Source organism: Xiphias gladius, chromosome 1 (assembly GCF_016859285.1).
Source record: "Xiphias gladius isolate SHS-SW01 ecotype Sanya breed wild chromosome 1, ASM1685928v1, whole genome shotgun sequence".
NCBI lineage: Eukaryota > Metazoa > Chordata > Actinopteri > Istiophoriformes > Xiphiidae > Xiphias > Xiphias gladius.
In genome coordinates this window covers 15,410,501-15,433,607 of record NC_053400.1, presented here as the reverse complement: position 1 = coordinate 15,433,607, position 23,107 = coordinate 15,410,501, and the positions used below count along the sequence as shown (strand labels likewise).

The 23,107-nt window shown below is 40.4% G+C and overlaps 1 protein-coding gene across 3 annotated transcripts; it reads right to left on the bottom strand.

Annotated features, from left to right (window-relative positions):
- Nucleotides 1-604: 604 nt before the first annotated feature.
- On the bottom strand, nucleotides 605-20,289 carry rufy2 (RUN and FYVE domain containing 2). 3 transcript variants are annotated; one of them, XM_040127952.1, is made up of 20 exons: nucleotides 20,229-20,289; nucleotides 19,732-20,070; nucleotides 16,272-16,445; nucleotides 15,992-16,109; nucleotides 14,555-14,656; nucleotides 14,287-14,410; nucleotides 13,185-13,249; nucleotides 13,016-13,081; nucleotides 12,196-12,265; nucleotides 11,808-11,909; nucleotides 11,540-11,656; nucleotides 11,351-11,443; nucleotides 9,951-10,025; nucleotides 9,740-9,837; nucleotides 5,281-5,400; nucleotides 4,840-4,969; nucleotides 4,650-4,744; nucleotides 4,087-4,135; nucleotides 3,843-3,923; nucleotides 605-3,218 (listed from the first exon to the last, which is right to left on the bottom strand). In XM_040127952.1, exons 2-20 carry the CDS (start codon nucleotides 19,805-19,807, stop codon nucleotides 3,075-3,077), a joined length of 1,899 nt encoding a protein of 632 aa, XP_039983886.1. In that variant the 5' UTR covers nucleotides 19,808-20,070; nucleotides 20,229-20,289; the 3' UTR covers nucleotides 605-3,074. The 3 variants fall into 3 exon arrangements, with proteins under 3 accessions (XP_039983886.1, XP_039983877.1, XP_039983893.1); XM_040127943.1 differs by lacking the exons at nucleotides 19,732-20,070; nucleotides 20,229-20,289 and adding an exon at nucleotides 17,890-18,584; XM_040127959.1 differs by lacking the exons at nucleotides 605-3,218; nucleotides 3,843-3,923; nucleotides 4,087-4,135; ... (3 more) ...; nucleotides 19,732-20,070; nucleotides 20,229-20,289 and adding exons at nucleotides 5,407-8,072; nucleotides 17,890-18,584.
- Nucleotides 20,290-23,107: the final 2,818 nt, after the last annotated feature.

Here is a 23,107-nt window from a genome sequence, read left to right as displayed (position 1 = left end):
ATGTGAGCCATTGTGTTTTATATGAATGTTTTCAGTTCATTTACAACTAAGTTGAATATTATATTCCACTCTCAAAGAGTGGAAGTAAAATAAAGTCTCTATATTTGAGCTGTAAAATAGCTTATGCAGCTGTTGTACATTTTGCCTAATAAATTTTATATTTAATTCTCCATCTGTCTCCCTGACTCTGGCATCACTTGTGAAGAGGTATTTGTGTCATGGTTATGAATACAGGTGTGTGTGTGTGTGTGTGTGTGTGTGTGTGTGTGTGTGTGTGTGTGTGTGTGTGTGTGTGTGTGTGTGTGTGTGTGTGTGTGTGTGTGTGTGTGTGTGTGTGTGTGTGTGTGTGTGTGTGTGTGTGTGTGTGTGTGTGTGTGTGTGTCTATCTATATCTATCTATATATATATATATGAAGACTGAATTCTATGCCTATGAGGTGTGTAACGGAGAAACAAAAACACAAAATAGAGTTGGCTGACATCAGCTGGACACAGAAAAAAGATCCAACAGTGCAGCAACAGTAAATGTTAACAGGATAAAAATCAAAATTTCACTTACATTAAAAGGACAGTAAACAACACGAACCATTCTGTTTGTAACTTGATTTAATCTAAATTTATTATGCAGTCAAGGCAACATACTGTTGGCAATAGAGCTGATATTAAACTAAAGCTAAAGGGCCACAGTGATTATCAACATTATGTATATACAGCATAGAGACGTATAAACACTGTACAAGTCCCACTGAAAGCTGGGAGATTTGTTAGAGCAACACTGTACACAAAGTGTTTCAGGCCTGGGTGCAATTTAGAAACATTTTCCTGTAGTACTTAATAATTATGAAAAATTTGATAGTTTATAAATATTTGACACAAGAAAAACGCTTCCTGAAATGAACTCAGGCCTCTTCATGGGAATGAATACTTCCAGTTCTTGAAAAATCACAGGTTGTAAACATTGTATATAAGTACAAAACCAGAATGTGCAGTTGAACTTTTATCATAACCCGTCACTGCAGAATGTGTACTTTACAGTCCTCAGAATTAGTTCAATCTTGATTTAAGAAAAAGGAACAAAAATGGTTTAGAGTTTGAAACTTTCCCTCTCAGGAATGGAGCAACAGTAAAAAGTGGCTTCTTCACAACATCTCAATCTGCACCAATTACAACTAATTTCAAGTGAACAGGGAAAGCTCAAACAAGCTCCCTGGACTACTGAAAGTAAAAACTAATGTACATAAAACACTAAATCAAAATAAATGATTTCAAATTAATCTATGTTACAGGTAATATTTGATGGAAAGTGTTTAACTATACTTTGTGGCTATGTTGTCAGAAGCGTGTAACACTCAAGTCTGTTCTTAACAACCACTAACTACTCAGTGAAGTGGTCATGTTGTAAGCTAGCCGTCAGTGGTTCATCAACCTCAGAGCCAGCTAGACCTTGATTTAAATGAGCTACCAGAGATGTAATGATGGCATCTGTTGCTACACTTGGTCCTTTAAACCAGCATCCACTTCATTAGTGTCTCAAGCAAACAGTGAAATGTGCCTTTAATGTAAACTGCTTGCTTGGCCAGTATAAGCTAGTGTTGCTACTTTGAAATATTTTGGGCCGTTCTTTTAGGCTGTTACTATCTCTACAGAAATCCTCTCTGTAGAAATACAGGGCTCATTTTGGCAACGTGAGAAGCACAAGTAGGGGATATTCATTGCATTTACACAGGCACAAATAGCAAAAAAAAATGTTTTTTAAGTTTTTCAGTTCCTTGGAAAGCCACATGGGGAAATAGTCTAGTTATTGTATCAGCAGAGCTAAACCTATTTGGAGCAATTAATGTTCCTGGAATTAGTTTGCGGAAAAGTGTCTCATCGCACACCGGATATAAATGTTTGAGGGTACCAATCTCACTAGCAGGACATTTTTATTATGTACTAAGACCTTTGATGATGGCGGGTAGAAGATATATTCATGTTGCTTCAACTTCACTTAAAACACGAACTGAAAAAATGAGACCAATTGCATTTTGTCGCACAGTTCTGATCTAAACAGAATATATCCAGGTTATATTTCAGTTAAGTATCTAGTGAAGTTGTATTTGACCTGTCAAGTTGATTCAGTCTTCCGTGCCTGTGTTGATGCTGCCTTACAGTTTGTTTCTCTCCACCTCAAAGGGCAGTGCTTTGGAGTCAGACTCAACAGTAACAAGGCCAGCATACAGTATTTATAAATTAGGTTTGGCTATACACTTACTGTATACAGTGTGAGGCTCGATGCATACATTACTATGATGCAGTACCACATAAGACTGTAGGTTTGGCTGGGGAAAAAAACATCTGCATTAAGCTGCAGCAGTGCTCATCACAGTCAGTGCAGTTTCACTTGCAGTTTCTTGTAAAGTTGTTCCTCCTTTTTTAACGTGACCACCATGCAGACAGTGTGTTCCCTTTACTATGTTTTAACGTTGTTGTATTGTATTGCGCATATACTGAGTTTTGGAAAGTGAAATCTTTCTCTTGTCACCTCCTTGAGCTCTCTAAGCCAGGCCAGTGTAACACTTGGACAGACCCAAATTAGTACTCTCTGTTGAGGTCACTGATCTCTAAATTTATTGTAAATAAATGGTTTCATCTGTATAACTGATTCCTATTTAGTAGAACCGATTTGATAGAAGCATGTCATGATTGTTGATGATACTAAAGCAGACCAAGGACTACTTACTATTTCCATTTCCTTTTGTCGGTTATCAAGTAGGAAATCTTGGCCTGTATAGTGGTGGATGACCGATTGAATGTTTAACACAACAGATCATGTGCAGACAAAGTTGTGACCGCAAACGAAGACGGGCCTGAAAGATAAATGACTGTGAGGTGCCTGTGTGTTTTAGATATTTTCTTCTTCAGCTTGTAGTAAGACTGATCAAATGGCCTTCACGTTCATGCAGCAAACTTTCCTAGCAGCAAACACTCACTTCAGGTAAGTTAGGGGATGGGTCTTATGGAGGCCTGGAGGATGGGTATTTATGAGTGTGATCTCTGATCGTTCGAAGCAGTCCTGGCAGTGTGGGACTCCCTCACGTTGGATTGGAGGAGCATCGCTGGAGGAGGAGGGCGTGGCAGGTGTCACAGACTCTGACTGGCTTTGGTGAGGCAGGCAGAGGAAGCTCATTGTCAGAGCAACTGTTACAGAAAATCTCCCCACAGTTCCTACAGTGGTGCTGGAGACAGACACAACAAGTTAGAAACTCAGTACAGAAATAGTCATGTTGGTGTTGGGATTACAAATGCAAATTACTGTTGATTCATTTTCTATTAATTGAGTCTGCAATTTTCTTTAATTATTACTTTAAAATTTACAAAAAACAAATACACATCCTTCCTCCCCCTTCCCCACCCTAATCCCAGGTGAGTGATGCTCAACGATTATCACATCACAAAAACATTTTGTGCATTATGCACATCAACGTATATAATTTACAGCAATGCACAAATGATATGCTGTTCAAACAAGTGGCTCTGTCAGCCATTCATTCTACATATGGATGCCAAATAACCAAAAAGTGGTGCTTTTCATACTGGACACTTTAATATATTTCATCTAGAGACATGTAATTTAAGATTAAATTTAGCAAGACAGGTGGACATTCAGATTTCCAGTTTCCTGTTATAATCAATTATCTCAAATTAGAGACTCAGAGGCCACACAGAGACCTCCGTCCACCCTGATGATTTTCCCAGGAGAAACTACCACACCAACAAACAAGGGGCCCTGAAATCATTTCCAACTCTAGTTGTGACTGTGCGTGACTTTCAGTGTGGAAACACAGATTTGTAAAACTGACCTTTCGTCTTGAGATGGAAAACTCCTTCTCACAAAGCTTGCAGTGGCTGGCTTCCTTGTCCTTCAACCAAACCTGACCCCCCTGAAACAACACCACACATCAAATCACAACACAACATACTCTACTTCACTGAAGTTCTTTAAAAAGTATTTTATCAAACACACCATCTTGCTGATAGAAAAGGTTTAGATTCAAGATGTTGCGAATCTAAAAAAATTTTTAATCTCTTTGACTGCTGCTTTACCTGAAGAGCTTTGTTGGCTTCTTTGATGTCCTCAATCTTCAGTTTGGATCTGATGACAAAAAGAAAAGCACAGTAGAGGTAAATGATATGAATAAAATTAACCATCACAGGTCATAAACCTTTTTTTCTTTTGGCTGCTCTTCCTCTAATTGAAGAATTAAAAATAGTAAAAAAAAAAAAGTTAGAGCTTCTCTTTTTGGTTTCATTTAGGGGGGTTTCAAAAGTTTTTTTCATTTTCTCAAGAACTGTAAACTATTTGTTTGTAAGAATGTAAAACATACAGAATGTGATTTGTTGTAAATGAGCTAAATATACAAAAACGCTAATGTGGTCCTCCATGATCATAGTACTTTTAGTAGAATTTGAGATAAAACACATTTTAAGGTGAAACTTTACTCCTATTAGAATACATGTTCTTTAAGGGCTAACTGTTTTTCCCAAGAAAACACACAAAAACTAACATTTGTTATACTTCTAACATTGAATTAAGTATTCCAAATCTAACATTTATAAAGTGTCTGTAAAAACAGCTTGAGCAGCGTTTTTAATTTAAGCAGACATACTCGCTGAGTTTGGAGCCTAGTTCCTCAAGAGCTTGTTCTTGGTCTTCACAGATGGTCTTTAGTTGAATGTTTTCATCCTGGAGACGATGGAACTCCTGGAAAAATATTAAAACACAGACAACCGAAGACATGCATCACATACAGTACAATATTATATCCACAGTATGTTTCTTTCTTTCTCCCTTCTCACCTTTTTTAGTCCGTTGATCTGCAGCGCCTCTGTGCTAAGCTGAGCCACCGTCTCTCTCTCTTTGTCCAGATCATTCTGTAACGTCTGTCTCCACTCCCTCTCAATCTTCATGTCTGTCTCCAGCTGCTGGCTACAGGAGCACCACAAACATGCAACGCCAGAAACAGGAGTAAGGATGACAAACAGAAACAGAAAAAGGGAGATACCCAGTAACCGGTTATGCCCGAGCACACTGATTTATATTTGTATTATAGACTTTTACTAAGAGAGATGTGCAATGTGTCCAACGGTTTTAATTGAATTAGGGCCATGACAAGTTTCAGTTCTAGGGAGGAGAGCTTTAACATCAACAGCAGGCGTACCATGCTACACAGGTTTTCTAGTTTAAGAGTTGACGTATGTGTGTGCATGAGTCAACCAGTCAGGAGGTGTTTTTCTTACAGCTGCCTTTCTCTGTGTTCAATCTGCCGCTGCAGGCTGTCGGCCTTGTTGGCAAAGTCCAACTTGAAGCGCCTGGTTCCCTCCTCGGCCGAGGTGCGGTGCCTCTCTGCCTCCTGTAATCTGCACCATTATAACCAGGGACAAACTCAGGACCATGGAGAGAAAAAACTGTGTGTGGGGGTGGAGTGAAGGCCGAAAAGAACAAAGGAAGATGGTGAGGGGGATGGAAAGTAAGGAGGGAGGTTAAGAAGTAAGGTTTTTCTGGGGGAATAGGAAGGAGGGATGGCTGAGGGCTGAATGAAGAAGGTTGGGGTGAAGGGTGGCGTTGTAATTTGCACTGTTACAACACCAATGAGTAAAAGCGTAAGAGATGCAGGGGTTGAAGTGAACTATGGGGGTTCAAAACAGAGCTCAGTAAGAAACACAAAGGGTTGATGAATCCAAAATAAAGACACGTTAAAACAAAGAGGGAAAACTGCCTTGAAGCAACTGAATGGACAAGAAATAAAGAGAAAAACTAACCAATTGCAGCATCTGAGAGCGCTCAGACAGAGGGAACTGGAGTATGGCATCACCATGTTGTCTTTTAAGATGATACTTTACACAACCGCAGTATTTTGATTTCAATAAATATGCCATTTTCATTGTTTTTCACATAATATTGCATAGGGAGGAAACTTATTTCATAGCATGTTTTCAGGATATGCGCATTTTAATAAAGTTTAAGATCTTAAAGATCCACTCTGAACGTGGCCAAAAACTCAAACCACACCACTTTCAAAACATCTAACTTTATTTGTCACGGTGGTAAAAGACAGTAGTTGTGAGTTTTCAACAGCTGTTCTGAGTTTTTATTCTTCTACAAACTGAGAGGCGTTACAGTACTATGAACGTGGAGTTAGAATAGGTAGAATGATTACTTCCTGATATGTCACAAAAGTCAATAAATATGCCAAGATGAAACATAACAACACATTCAGGGTCCCTTGACAGAAGCTCCAGAGGTTTACAGCTGTGTAACTACAATTCTTTATACTGGGCACAGCTGTCTGTTCTGCAGAAACAAAGCACGTGAACTGAGCTAATGCTGCTGGTCCCACTGAGCTGTCACATCTACAAAACTTGACTCAAACTTACAGCCTTTTCAGTTGAGGTGAATCTTCAGGAGGACAAAGAGCAAGAAAGAGATGTGCTGTGTCCGAAATCGCTCCCTTTTTAAAAAGGTACAGTGCACTATATTTACTCTCTGGGTGTCCAAATTTGTAGTGTGAAATGTATGCTTTATATACTGCCTAAATATTGGTTTATATAATCTTATAATGTCACACGCCACTGATGACACAAAATGATGATGGTTTGTAATCTGAAAATCTCAATTTACTGCTTACTATGGAGTAAATTATTGAGTGTCTATTATATACGGAGTTGTGAGAGAGTGAGTGAATGAGGGACTGATTTCAGACACAGCGAGGGTCATTACAGCCAGTCAGAAGAAGGTCAGGAGGTGCAACACGTGCAAAGCAAACCGGCAACAAGTTAAAAGCATGAAGTGGCACACTCCTCTCTGACTAAACATCTGTCGTGAACACCACCAACTGTGATTAAATGCAGGCAGCTGTAGAAACACTTTGTCCAGGTTGTATGATGGTTTTCATGTTAGCGCTCTGGCTTCTAGCTGAACAGTGTCGGCTGCAATAAGGTAAAAACAAATGCCCCCTGCTGACAGACAGCCAAGTACAGAAGCAGTTACTCAAAAATCTCAGCAGAGCCAAAATGGATGCCACTGTGAGACTGTATGGAAATTATTAGGAGGGAGGGACGTTCCAAAAAGGAGGAGTGAGCCGTGGGAAAATACCAGTTCACTTGTGTGACAAAGTGCTTTTTGCGCGGTGCGCCGGCACGAAAGCAGAGCCCCTACTGTGTAACAATAACTTCTCTACGGTCCCTACTGTAAATAGTACAGTGACTCAACTCTGTCACCTAGTGGCTCTGAGGATTGCCAGATAAAAACACTCAGTAGTTGTGATACTAGCAGTACAGCTCACTGTACTCATTCTAACTCAAAGTGAACAACGCCTCTTCAATTACAATTCAGAGCTCAAACAATCAATTATCTTACTGTCATTGATACTGCATATAAACTGACTAATGGAGACAGGAAGAATGTGTAGCGTGTGTGTGTGTGTGTGTGTGTGTGAGAGTGTGTGTGTGTGTATGCCTGAGCATGTGAGTGAATAGATAAAGTAGTATAATTAATTTAAAATGTTTCTTTTTTCAGTTTCTATTAAAGTATAACTGAGGTAATATTCAGACAGTTCTCTGACTAGCTACAGCCTTTGATGACGCTAAGTGAGAAAAGGCAAGACTGACAGAGCGTATCCTCATTTAGCAGAAACCCAGCCGTTAAAGTTGAATGAATGCAATTTAACTAAAAATCATGAAACATGTGGTGGCGGTCTCCATGAATCCCAGCACTCTGCTGACGATGATCATGTTTCAGTAACTAAAGGACCAAAATAATGCATTCCAGCTTCACCTGATTCTGTGGCTGCGCTCAGGCCATCAAACCATCTGAATATTATGTGCAAAAAAACAGGAATGTTCCTTTAAGTTAAGTCCATTTATTCATTAAGTTGTAAGCAATCACGTGTCTGCATGTGTGTGTGTATGTGCATGTCTGTCCTCAGAAGGAGATGTCCTTGACTAGCTTGTACTGGTGCTCCGTGTCTGTGCTGGCACACTTAACAAATGACATAGCAAGCGTTCGGGTCTGACTTAACAGGTCCTTATCACTGCACAGAGGAGCAGGGATAAAATCAGGAAAATAAATGAAACATGGAGGTTTCAAGGGAGAATAAATGGGTGGATGATTGGATGGATGGTTTAAAAGAGACGAATAGAAGGGAGGAAAGAAGGAGGAAAGAAAGGAAGGAAGGAAGAAAGGATGTCAATACATCAGAATTCTACGTGGCTGCAGTTACACTAAACACTTTAAGTGACTTTTTACACAGCAGGAAGTGTAAATGAAAAACATTTAAATATCAAAATCTAATTCCAAGCTGCCAGATTCACACTGTGATCAGGTTTCTGCAGTCTGGATACATCTCTTTTCACAGCAAGTGTATGAGTAATGATTGGAGGTGGGGAGGAGAAGCAGAGAAAGGTATTGTGGTCAGACAAATGAAGACAACTACAGTGGAGAAAAACTGGAATTTTCAGGTTAAATGTGCACAGAGCTATACTGTAAAGCATGAGAGATTCAAGCATGGAAAGAAAGCTCTATGTTGCCAGCAACACCTACAGTAGTTATCACTAGTTTGATCTCTCTAACGTCAATGACATGTTACATTCTAAGGGGGGGGGGGGTTATGTCTCATTAGATGTCATGGTGAATTGGTAAATAATTTGATTTTAAACACTGGCTCTGATCAGAACATTTTGAACTTCTTCATTAGACTTTTCAGCTATAAGACAAACCAGCCTACCAGCCTACATAAACTTTGACAGCAGCAAAAAACATTCACAACCAATTGCAAATGGGATGGAAGGAATAAAACCAATGAGAGAGAGGAGGGGAGGGATGGACTGTGTTGGCTGGGAGACGATGGGGTGAGGAGGAATCATAAGGTATCAATGAACCGGCAGATCCAGATGCAGATATGGAGCACTTATACAACAACTTGGAGAACCTAGCATGCATGAAAATATCTGCAGGGTAAATCCTGACATAGCTCGTCTTGTAATCAATGTAGTTAGTGGGGGATGGCCTGAAAAACAGTGACACTCATTCAGTAAACACTATGGCATTTGCAATGTGAAATAGCGTGTCTGCTCATTTTCCCTGAAGGTTAATGCTTGATTTCATAGAAATGTATTAAATTTTAATGATGTTATGATGTAGGTGGAGGCTCCCTGAAATCCTGCATTGGAACTGCAGTGACTAAAAGTATATTTAGTATATTTTTATTTTCTGTGATCTGAGCTCAGCAGATGACAGAGACTTACCAATCACATCCCACGCTGCAAAGTCCGTAAAAACCCTAGCTGCAACTAGACCATGCAGAACTCTTAATTAATATGGAATTATTTAAAATAACATAAAATAATATCAAATTGCACTAGATCATCTGCTCTAGAAAAAGAGAAAAGAAAGTTCTTTTAACATGAAAGGTTGGGCTGAGAATTAGTCCATTCTTGACTAACTGATTTCTAATAAAATTTAGTGTTACAGTGTTACAGTCAGTGCAGTTAAAAGGGTTTCGAGGTTGTCAGACTTACTTTGCCAAGGGTGCATTGTGTCTTTTCTGGTAAATTAAGGACAGACTGCTGTTAAAAGATTTTAACAGAACAGCAGAGAACCTGGTTTAGACAGCTGGATGAACTACGGCAAGACGTGAGACAAGGTGATTTTCCTGTTTTAGTTAGTGCGTTCTATTCTTTTACAGGCAGTGAACCTCACCTTTGCTCCAGCTGCTTCATGGTGGCAGTGATCTGATTGGTCTTCTCCTCCAGACGACTGATCATGTCGTTCTTCTTCTTCATCTCCTCATCGGACGACTATGAAATGAGAGTTACTGGCTGTCATAAGTAGTAGTAAGTAATGATTACAATATTTCTACTTCATTCATCTTACAGATGATACGAAGATGAGTGTGTGTCTGTTTCTGTACCTGCATCTTCTGGTACATTTCTACATTGATGGCTTTGACCTCGTCCAGTTGCTGTCTCAGTCCAATTAATGTATCCTGTTAATCAAAAGCAAAAGGCTTAAGTTGTGCTGTGGTATAGTACTGGCTGTGCTGTTCACACTGTCATGTGACTGCCTCTGGTTTCCTACAGCAGTGACACAAGCTGAAGTGAAATGACGCAATGTTATAGTGTGATTCTGGATGTTTTTCCCTCGTTCATGTTTCATTCATACATTTATTCTTTATTATTACAATATCCCCTTCTGTTCCTGAATTATGGCATTGAATAATGGCCAGAAAAGTGTTTTTGCAGAACATTATGATTGCACAGTGAAGCTGACCTTTGACCTTTTGGACATAAAATGTCATCATTTCATCATTTTATACTATTAGACATTTGTGTGAAATTGTGTCATTATTAACGTATGCGTTTTTGAGTTATGGCAAAAAATGTGTTTTGTGAGGTCACAGTGACTTTGACCTTTGACCTCTGAACACCAAATTGTAATCAGTTCATCCTTGAGTCCAAGTGGACGTTTGTGACAGATGTGATGAAAAATCCCTGAGGGCGTTTCTGAGACATCGTGTTGAATGAAATTGGATGGACGATCGGACGGACTGATGGACAACCCGAAAAAATAATGGCTCCGGCCACGGCTGTTGCTGCCGTTGAGACATAAAAATACTACGCAAGCTGAAATAAAAACAGGACTACCTGCATGTATCAACGCATAGCACAAATATTCCCATGATAATGATGCTGCCATTTTCCCCCAGTCTGACCGCTGATTCACCTGTAAAAAACTGCAGCTTCCTGAGAATGCTGTCATGATGAAGCCACCATTGGCAGCTAAAATATCTCACAGCTTGGCTACAAATGTCAGCTGGTGGTTATTTATGTTGCAGAGTTCACATGTTGGTGGTGAGAGGCCTGACAATGGCAGGGCTGCCAGAGAGAAAGGCACAAGACCTCGCAAGTTATTATTGCTCCATGTGAGCAAGTACGGTACAGGCTGGTGCTATACTTTTAGTAAGTGCCCCCGAAGGGCTCGTTATTATCAGCTTCCACCTAAAGCTGACACCAAGTCTGAAGACCGACAGCAATGTTCTTAGGATCATCATAATTAAATGTTTGTTTCTAAATATATCCCAAAAAGTACTGATTCAGCCTCACTATTAACAAAGCCCATGAGTCTTGTACTCTTCGTACATTGTCGAATCTTCATGTTTTGTTATTTTATTCAGTTGGTGCAGTTACTGTAAGTCACTCTGGAGACTTAGAGCATCCTTTCTTTCTACTTTTAGAACCTGATTTTTTGTAAATAGATTAGGTGTCAAATAGGAAGACAGGGGGAAGTCAGGAATGTGACATGTATGTTGACCTGTTTTTCGTGAATATCTTTCTCCAGAAGTTTCATGGCCAGCTCCATTTCCTGTTTCATTGACACCTGGACTACCAACTCATTTTCCACGTCCTAAAAATAAACCAAAGATAAGTGTATAACCAATTATTGTACAGTCAGCATGTATAGCACATGCAATTTTTTATACACAAGCAGCTATAGTGTGACCTGTCTGAGCTGACACTCCTCCTTCAGCTGTCTCCGAGCCTCGTTGTACATCTCATCCAAACCCTGACGAGACTGCTTGTATGTGTCTCTCTCCACTGACACATCACCTTGGGTTACCTAGAGAAAACAACATGTCAGCATTATCATGCATCAGTTCTATCAGTTTGTGGACCAAACTGGTACTATTTTTAAGGTTTACATCTAAAGTTTTGATTTCTGTTTTAGCTGCAAAAATCCTACAGGAGCGAGTGCACGTGTGACTGTGTACCTCTAAATGTTGTTGTGCCTTAAGCAGAATGAGGCTGTTTTCACTCCTCAGCTGCTGGTTCTCCTCCTGTAGTTTGATGATGTTGTTCTTGGCTATGGCTAACTGCACATACATACAGTTAGAAACGTGCAACGACAGAGATTGATTCAATCATGCCAGTAACAGCAGGTCAATCCAACTTATATTATGATCCTTTGCTGTCTAGTTTAACATGCGCGATGCATTTCAGTCATTAAGTAAAGATGTATGGCACAGTCAAAAGTGGTTAGGACAGTTCGAATTTTTGTTCTGTACACATGAACACATTTTAGCGACTGAGGTTATGGTGCTGACTTTCATCTTCACTCTAATATACAAGATATACAGATATTTTGAGTGTGAGTCTCACCTCCTCTATGAGTTTAGAGTTGGACTTTTCCAGAGAGTCGACTCTGCCCTGAAGACCATGGACTGTGGAGCTAGACATACAAACACACACAAACAAAGAAATTATAATCAACCTCTGTTCATTTGGAATCTCATGGAATTTATCGTGCAAACATTTATAGGAATATGCGATTGTACTAGTTGTGGTACAATCACAGCTGAGGGGTTAAAATTATAAATTATACCACAGCACCAATACAGAAGTGCCATGTTTAGCTTTGTTTATGTTCAGAGGGGAGGTATTTTGAGGTTTGTTTACAATAACCTTTCTAATTTATGTATCAGCTGGTTTTTAGCTCTATCACAGCAGCAAAATTTGAATAACAATTCACTAAATCTAAAGATACATTTAAGGCAGCAGGTCAATCAAAGTTAATTCAAAGGAGATACCAGGTTTGTGAGAAGAATAAAATTTGAAAGAGGAAACGTGACTGGCATTTCTGAAACCACCAGACCAGTTCAAATCTAAACTGTCTGGATCTATTTTAACATGCAATCAGCTTTTCAGCCCTCTGTCTTTGACTCAAGACATCATAACATGACTCACACATCAGACTTTCAACAGATATAAAGCAAAATGTGAGGTAGAAATTAAGAAGAATGCCCATCCGTCTCAATCAGCCACTGTTTAGGTAAAAAAAAAAATACACAGTATTTTAAACCCAGGACTTCCATTCCTTGAAATGTCCTTGAACTTCTTTTAAGTTCATAAAACTACAGTCTCCAGGAATTCTGGGGCAAACTCTGCAGACAGGTCTGTTTTCAATTTAAAAAAGTCTTACTTGAGTTGTCGATTTAGTTCCTCTACATAGTTCTTCTGGTCCAAGATGGATGCTATCTGGCTATTCCTGTTGCCATGGAAACAGACATAAAACAGAGCTCTGCATCACATTCGTGGGGCCTAAGAAACCCAGCATATTAAATAAAGTAGAAAGCAATGACTGATCATACCTCTCTTCACTCCTGTAATCATCAATGTCATTTTTCAAGTACATGGAGAAGTCGATCACTCCGACCTTTAGAAAATAAAAAACTGAGTAAAAACTTAGCTGAGCTCATTCCCTGAGGGAGGCAGCATGTACTTCAAAGCAGCGTCTTTACAACCATTGATTTGGTGAAACAAGTCATTAGGTCTTAAGTACCTACCTCTTACCTACCAAAACAACCTAAAAATTGAGTATGTTAAAAATCATTTGAATACCTTGGTTACACAAAGTAAAACTCAGTCAAAACAAACAAAACCCAATTTCACGCATGAAAGCGATGTCAAACAATTTATATGTAGTTAGCAACTATAAGATGTCAATAGTGGTATGTCTGCATTAGCTTATAGAAATTATTTTTCAGTTAACCATTAACAAAACAGTACAGAATCAATATATCATGAAAGAAATTGTAAGTGGTGAGGGTTACAATTAGTTTATCTACATTCATATAAAAGAATCCTTAGAGTTTTGGCATTAAAATTAAAATCTCTGATTATCATATCGCGATTCAAGGTGTAAATCCTCACCTCATGGTCAGAATATGACAGTATCTGAACAAACAAATCATTATTACTTCACATTACTACTAGATCACATTCAGCCACATGAGAGTCAGATGTGAACTCAGGGTGTTTGCGTTAATGAGAAAATGTGTTTGCTCTCAGGACAAAGTCTCCACCCATGGAATAGAAACATGACACCACAGCATCTGCTCTCCACCTGCCTGATGCCGAGATGATGAAAGAGACAATTCTTCTCTACATTTCTGCTTTCCAAAACCAGAGTCACAGCAGATAAAACATTTCATGTCAGTGAACAGGAAGTAGAGCAACATTCTTTGTCTTGTTGCCATAATAGGTAAATGCACTCCTCTGCTTAGTATGTTCCATATAAATCATAGTAAGAAGAGAATGTAGAGAATAATGCATACCAGCTGTAAATACAACCCCATCATCAGATTTACCTAATCCAGATGGCATACCCAGATTAAGACGCCATTTTAATGGCCGTTGTAAATGTGCTTTTTTTAGGCAAATGGTCTAATACGGTTTCAGAAAAGTGGTTACCTGAGTGTCCAGGTCTTCGCCTTTGACACAAAGGTTGGCATCGATGACATTCAGGCCCACCAGCAGGCCCACGATCACTGCTCCCTCCTCCTCCAGCATCAGTGCTGAATTCTCATAGAAATCACTGTGGAGGAAGATACACAAGATTATCATACACTGTTTTTGTAATAGAAGTTTGTTCTCAACATACAACATGTATATTTTGCAAAACAAGTGAAATGTACCTATTGCCATACACCTCGTGTGTGTGTGTGTGACGCGTGTGTACCTGAGCAGGTCTTTCCTGGTGATGAGTAGTCGCAGATAATCAGCCAGCCGTTTCTGCATAAGAGCCAGACGCAACCACGCCCTGGCTCTGCCTAACGGAGTCCTGGAAAACACACACACACACACACACACACACACACACACACACACACACACACACACACACACACACACACAAACACACACACCAGTGATAAGGTTATATTTTTAGGAAGTTCTGAGGGTCTTAGGCTTTTGGTGCTGGGACATGATTAGATCAGTCTGACAATGTGCTTTGTTGCTTCAGTTTTTCCTCTTTTTTTTGATATTGTCTCCTGTCTCCTGTGTGTGTCTGTGAGATGGGAACAACATATTCATCTAATTTCAAACTACCAATTCTATGTTTAATTTATAACAATAACCTTTTCAAAAGATATATCCCCTGATGTGAATGTTTCATGTAATCTACAGCTGTGTGGGCTCATCACATTAAATGGTCATTCTTTTCAGGAGTTCCACCCTTACTCCCTACCCCTCTTTGCCTCATTGACATATAAGTGACTGCAACTGGGTTTTTATTACATAACATTATTCTAGAGAAAAACTAGAAGGCACAGTCTGCACTGTGCTGTAACTAACTTTTGGGTTCATACTCGGTGTTGCAAAAACGCTGCTCTGCTACACGTCTGTTGGTCTGACTCAGCACCACCAAAGGAAACAGACTCTGCTCTCCATTAAAACAACACAACTGTTCCCCATTTTGCTGGATCAGACGAGACCTGAATATTACTCACTTGATTCCCTGCCTGGAAACTCTGGTATGCAGTGATTGAATAACAAAGTAAAGTATGACATGGAAATCATGTGCATAAACGAGAGTGAGTAGCAGCCTGCTTACTACAGCCACTAGAGCACAAAACTTGAATATTTACGGTAATATGCACCAGTAGGGTTTTTGATGTTGATATGTTGACATACCAGGCACATTGGGCACAATCAACACAACATATTTGTTCTGTAAGTCATAGTCACAGCTGTAGTAGATTACACTGAAACAAGGTCACAAGCGGTAAATATAGTACTGCACCATTATTAATACCGGTGTCGAATAAGGTGTCTATTGCCCGAATTTTACAGTATAATGACTCATTTCAAACTCAGTTTTAACATTTAACTTGATTGTCACACATGGAAAATGTGTCTACACCAGTTTCTACAAAGAAAAAAGGCTAATAAAAGAAGCAGAGAAATAAGGAAAAGGGAGAAGCGCGGCAGCAGGGAGAGGAAAGGTGAAGTGAAAGTAAATCACACTCAGGTACTTCCCTGATCTGGATCAGGTCACATTCTCATGTTACTCATGCATGTGAGTATGTGCAGTATTTCTGGCTCATGTTCCTCCACCAGGATGTTAGGTCAAATTGTATGAGAGAACACATGTGTATAGAAATGTATTCCTTACTTAAGTCCAGGCAGGTCTCGTACAGAGGCTGAGATCTCTGCTGCTTCAGGACACAGTTTCTCCACCAGCTCCAGAGGACCCCACAGAGACTTGTTAAAGCCCAGAAAGGACTTCTTCACTGGAGAAAGCAGAGATAAAGAGGAAGACAGTCCGACACATACTTAGGAAGGCAAACACAAACACACTTCTGCTGCTTGGACATGAAAGTTTAATAGTAAGGGGGTTGCAGATTTAGCCACATCAACACCTGACACCATTTTACAGGCTTGCTCCTTCTTACCTCTGAGACCATGTTTGAGACAGTGTTCCATGACAACAAAGAACTGCTGAAGAGGCGGGTAGTCTGAGTCCAGTGTTCGTCCAAAGCTCAGAGCCGACTCGATCAGCCCTTTAATACTCAGCTTGGCCATGTTCAGCAGGTTGGCTCGCTCCATGGCCATAGGGTCTCGCATGGCTTCAGGACAAAAGCCAAACATTAACACTTAAATTAAAATATATGGAAAATACTCAAGTCAGGATTCAAGGGATGGTCACACAATCATTTCAGCAAATCATCATTCTTTACACATGGTATAAAAAGTTTATTATTATTATTATCATTACTATCATTATAATACAGAAATGTCAACTGTCACTGAACTCACTGAGTATGTTTGTAATGTTTCTAACTGAGGGATAGAACAACTGAGTCAATCAGCAAAGTTGATGTCTTACAACTGGTCATTATCAGAATCACACTTAACTGTAGGGAGGTATAATAAATGTAATGCAAGTGCAGTGAAGGCAGAATCCACCCCAAACATCGAATGCACATTTACATTTCTGTGTCAGGTCAGTGCTGTCCCACAGAAAAATGGATAGTAGAAAGGTCCACCCTTACAGATTGGAATTTATATGATAAATCTGTTAACAAAGTGAGATCACTCTTCCAAACCTGGATTTGATTAGCATACAATAATGAATGTGACACTCAGTAACTAAATTTTTCTAACATTTCTAGATATTTGCCTTGCTAGCAACTGTTGAGAGAACATGATAACATAACTTTGCCTGATGGTAGCAAATCCAGTATGTCAACACTGCAGCTATAACTTTGGAAATAACTGCTTTTGAACAGACGAAGAAAAAAACCAATCAATGAATTAAAATAAGACATGCAGTATGGTATTTAATGCTTCCAATCTCCAGGTCCAGAGTTTGTAACCTGGCAGAGAGAGATGCCAGCTGATGGGCAGAGGGCAGACACTGACAGATGCACAGTAGAGCTCTTGTTGCATATGCTACACAGTTACTGGCTTTGCAGTTTTCATCAAGGTCAAAAACAGACACAGCTAACAGCACAACAACACAGTGCACAAATTGTAGTAACCCCTAAGATAAAAGAAAGATTAAAAGTTTTGGGTTTGTTTTTTTCCCCCCATTTGCATCAGTGCAGTATGTGACGCATCAGGCAATAAAGTTTTGTTCTGGTATAAAACAACAGCACAGCGACGGTACCACTGCCAACAGAAGAGGGTGTACCGTCAAATCATGAGAGCAGAGCTGATCTATGAAAAATCAATCGGCCACACAGACAGTGGTGAGATAATGTTAGATATCAACCCGAGAGGAGATAGAAGTAGCTTGGTCACACCGTTACATCCACCACACCAGCAGAAACTATTACTGTAACTGTGCTTCAATTATCAACTGATAATGACTGTCTGTTCCTGAACATCTCAAGGGGAAAAGAGAGACTGAGCACAGGGTTAAGGGTCACATTTCCGCATCTGTCCCTAAAACAATCAGTTACTGTGTGTCATCAGAGCTGTTATGATCAACTGGGTGTCATCAGACCACTCATGATTAACCCCCGCCCCTCCCTCCCCTCACGTCCGCTGATGCTGACCATACTCTACCTTGGACGGTCCAGTCCCCTGGCAGAGACGTCCTGTGCTCCGACACTTTCGGCAGGACGTGAATGCTCCCTGAAATGGTCTCTGATGCTTTTCTGGCCAAAGCGAAGATAGGAGCCTGCCATCGCCCGTCTCCTCCACCACCTCCTCCACCTCTCCCTGTGCTGCTACTGTTAGCTTTGTCACCCACACCAGACTTCTCTTCCTGCAGCCTCAGAATCCCAAACACCTGCGCTTTCTCCTTGCTGCTGTCCGCTTCAGACAGAGCCAGGTCGTGCTCTGTGGGCGATGCCATGTTCATGTACCTCTGAAATGATTGTAGCTAGTACGGGTCCGTGCGAAAAGAGACGGATTTATACGGTTTGCTAACCGTCAGCGAGCTAGCTTTGAGCTAGCAATTCACCCGGCGACCATCATGACAACCGTAGCGTAGAAATACCTGTGATACCAACGGCCAAAGCAATGACAGGTCCGGCCACCGTGTCAAAAATCAACCGTCGTAACGCTCCCGGGCTGTAAACGTAGTCGTCGGTCTACATGGTGAACGTTAGCATTGGCGGCGACAGCGCGGAGACCTGCTGCTCGGGAAATGTGTCTTTACCGTACATTGTGGCGTGGTGGAGATTTGTTTACAGCCTGCAGACCTAACCGATAGTTGGCTCCTGGCGGTCCCGCTGCACCCTCCGGAGGGGCGGTGTCAAAAGGCTCACAAGGCACACAAAAGGCAGCACTACGTAATGATTTTAGTGGCCGCTGTGTTGCGGACCGGCCGCCCCCTGCTGCTGGAAGAGAGAACTGCACGGCTGCGCTACCCACACAATTGAAGGAAAATATTTTTTTACTCCACTACACTATCTTGACAGTTACAGTTACTTATCAAATTGAGAATTTACATATGAAAAATGATACGTTTAAAAAAAGATGATGGTAACACCTTACTTTAAGCCCCCCGATCTGGCATTTATAAGAACTATATAAACATTTTAAAAATGGTTTACAACACACTATAATGTATTTTGTTATAAGCGGATATTAGTGTTTATGAATGTATTTGTCAACAACTGTAACTCCTCCTGTGGGCACCCATAAGTGGAGGCTGGTGCATAATAAATGACAATAAATTAAAACACAGTTATAATAATATAAAAAACTGTCTTCATAGGGGAAGTTATAGTTGTTGACAAATACTGCACATTGCTAAACACTTAAAAATGTCCTCATATGTGCTTACAGCTAAATAGTGTGTATAAGGCCATTTATTAAAGTAAAGTGTTATACGATTGTTATAGATTAAACTACTGAACAGTATATAAAAAGCATTGTATATAAGAGCTCCATTTTGACCCGCTGAAACAGTAAAAATTCATTTTCAAAGTCCTGGCTGAGGCCCTTCGTACTGTAGAGTGTAATATGTTGAACCCACAGAGGAAAAATTTTAAATACCAATGCAAAACAGAATTTAGTAGAATATAGAAGCATAACAGTGGAAAAAATAAACACCCACACAGGCATCAGTAAAAAGGAGGGAGGAGATAAAAAGAGCGAGGGTGGGTAGGCTTTGGAAACTTAAGTTTTCAGGTGATACCAGCAGTCCGCATGTATTTTAGGGCTGCAACCAATGATTATTTTAATTATTGATCAATCTTCTGATTTTCATATAGTCAGTCATTTAGTATGAAGAACATCAGTGTACTGGCAAAACAAACATGACACTTCCTTTAATCATTGGCACTGTCCATTAACTCTCACTGAAATAAGGCCTCAGGATCACACATAAATGACTGAATATCTATAAAGTTTAGGTCCATTTAGGGTTATTCCTTCAAATAGCAATTTTCAACCTACCTTGGTTGTAGGCTAACCGCTCCATGCTCTCACTATGAGTTATGCCCCAGCGGTGAAGACTCTGAGGGGAGTACATGATGAGTGGGACTCTCCTCTGTCCCCTGCCTTGTTGCAAAGAGGTTAGTAGATCAGGCAGATCCCTGAGTCCTGAGGCGGTGCACTCCTGTCTGTTTTTTTGTTTTGTTTTGTTGTGATACGGTCAAGTTTCCTTGGATATTCTGATTCCCCAGATGACCCTCCCTCGTACCTGTGGTGGACCTATATGGTGTGTTCCAGTTTCTTCTGGCTTAGCCACAGTTTCAGGATGCGCTGGGCTTCTGCTGAGCTGGACAGGGATGCCTGGAACAGAACAGACAGTGGAGACAATAAAGATGGTGAGATTAATGAAGAGTCCTCATCATCAGCAAACTACTCAGGGTATACAAATGCTTATGAAATACAAGTTCTTCTCCGTCTAATAATAAATAAGAATAACTTTAAGGATAACATTGCCAGACCTTGCTAGTTTGTTAAATGCTGAAACATGTGTGGCCAGGCACAAACCAGGGATGCCGTGTATTCGTTGGCCCACCAGGATGTGCAGATGCGCATGATTATGCTGTAGACAAGAGAAGCTGTTTTGAAAAAGAACTAGCCATCCACACAGCAAGCCGAGTTCCAGACTACTGAAGTGCTACCCACATCTCCAATTTATTCAGCAATCAAAATATAATGAATGAATGAAATTAAATCTGGTTATCAGACTGCTACATTTCCTCAAAATGTACTTGTGTAATGGAGACCATGATTTCTCTACTTCCCATCTCCTCACTTACCCATAAAAACATAATGCACATACACACCGCCCTTCACGGTCATAAATAATATATGCCAAAGTTCGGTCCCCAGACATTCTACTAAACTCTAGTAAATCTTGATTTAATGAGATTTTTTTTCTAAACAAACAGAAGGCATTTTACCTTTTTTTTCTGAGTAGCAGCTTATGCCGAATGCATCCAGTGGGCCTCCACCTCACCATAGTATGATTGTGAAAGCCTCCAACCACAACAGCAGTACAGTGTTAGATCCATAACCACACATAGCAAGACAAACCGTTGTAGCACGGATCCTACAGCACACTGCATTACTGTGATCATTGCTTTTTTTCTTCTTTTGTTGTTGTCTGTCGTTCTGCTTCTCTTCCTCTGTGTGACATACTCGTTCTCTCTCTCTCTCTCTCTAATAGCTTAGGGCTGACCAGGGTCATATGACTGCTCTCACAGATCCGTACACTCCTTCGCTGTTTGTATGCTGCCTGAGTTAATTCTCTGAATGGCTGTTTCTAAATTCAGTCAGCAGAGAAAACATAATTCAGGCCGCTCCTGCCTTGATGATGATGTCCATTTCTTTTCTCGGCATTTGTTTTCATATTGACCTGACTGTTTTCTGCCTAACTCAATTTATCTGTATCTGTATGTATTAAGATCCTCTATTCTACTCATTATTTGACTTTCACTGTTTTTTTTTTTTTACTCTGCTACCTGTTTGCTTCCCTATTAATGACACAGTATCAATAAATATGTAAGCCTCTTTATCATTTTGTCATTCTGCAGGTTTGACTTCCTGTGCTGTTTGGGGGCTGTTCATACATTTTCTGCCCCTTGTGTAGGCAACTACCTTCATTTTCACTTTCTCTCTGCATCATTTTTCCATCTCTCCTCCAACCCTCGGTCCACTTCTCCACTTTGTTCTCTCTCTGGTCTCCCATCATCTCTGAACCACACCTAAACAAACACACTACTCAACACCAATTCCAGGGTGGTATGTTTGTACCACAGGACCATCTTAATCACTGTAGCAGCACGCCCTTTCACATGACCGACAGCTGGACCAACCAATCAGTATTCTTCAGTGGAACCTCTCTCCACCAATAGGGGCATGTTGCTGTTCCTTCATAGTAGCCACCCTTTCATTCTGCAGCATTGCTGGAATTGGAGTGTTGCTGTGCACACAGATTCTGATGCAGTGATTTATTACAATTCTTTTGATTAGCAGAGAACAAGAGTAACTATCAGAAGCGATAAAGTGTAGATTTTAGGGGAAAAAAATGAAGGTAGGATCAATAGAGCATGTGCGGTACACACACTACTGTATATGTGAAGGCTGTAATTATACCAACTACACATCTCACATAATTGTCCTTAATGTTCTATAATTATTTGAACATGTATGTTATCATGCAGTTATTGCATCTCACCTCAGCAGCAGGAAGCAGAGTGACGATTCTTGGTTATGCAGCTTGTCAGCAAGCAGTAGTCTGGTCCAAAAAAGGATAAGTATAAGCTCTGGTCCTGTATTTGGACTGTCAGACGATGACTCGTCGAAAACTGGCCAAAATGGAACTGATGTACTTCAAAGCTTCAGTGTGTCAATCCCAGTCCAGTTGTGGCAGCTACAGGCAGCAGTTGGTGGTTCCCAGAGGTCCCATGATATACACTTCAGATGGTACTATTACTTCCACAGCAACGATTAACAGATCTATCTATCTATCTATCTAATCTAATCTAATCTAATATAGAGGAGCTGCGAGATTGCTACATTACCATGAGGTTCTGCAGTTCTGAAGCAGTAAGCCGGTACACGCTCTGGGGACATCACCGACAGAAACCACAACCATCACCCCACACAGCACCCAATGACAAGAGAGCAGAGAGACTCTGAGAGGGGGAGGGAGTAACACAGCAAAGAGAGGAGAAGGAAGGAGAGTAGGGAGGAGGCTCGAAGGGGGATAAATACAGTAAGGAGAAGAGGAGAGGGAGATGATGGGGGTAGAGGGTTGACAGAGAGAAAACACAGACGCAGCAGGTGGAGAGCACCCATACACACCCATGCATCACTGGACACGTGAATGAAATACATGAAGATATGAATGAAAACATACAAATGTTGGCAAGCAGTACTTTCTGAAAGCAGAACACAAGAGAGGAGGGTCGGGCTTGTTCCTGCCAACCAATCCCTGACTGGGCATTGAATGGAGGGGGAGGACCTTGTTGAGACAGACAAGAGATTGGTGTGTGTGTGAATGGAAGTGAATGACTTTGCAGCTAAGAGAATGAAATACTGTAGTATCACAGCAGCTAGAAAGTATCCTCAGTGAAATATTAGGCTGATTCTGCCATTACTTTGCTAGAAACCAGTGGGGTGCAAAGAATGGGCAGCAAGACGAAAAGCAAGAGATTTTGGTGCGCTTGCATGAATAATAAAAATCCCAATACTTAAAGGCCCAATCTGTAATTTTTTACCACAAAAAATGCACATTCATACATACTGTAACATTGAAAAGTCTTATTTAAAAAAAATTAACATGTTTCTTACCTGAAAATAGATTCCTGTTTTC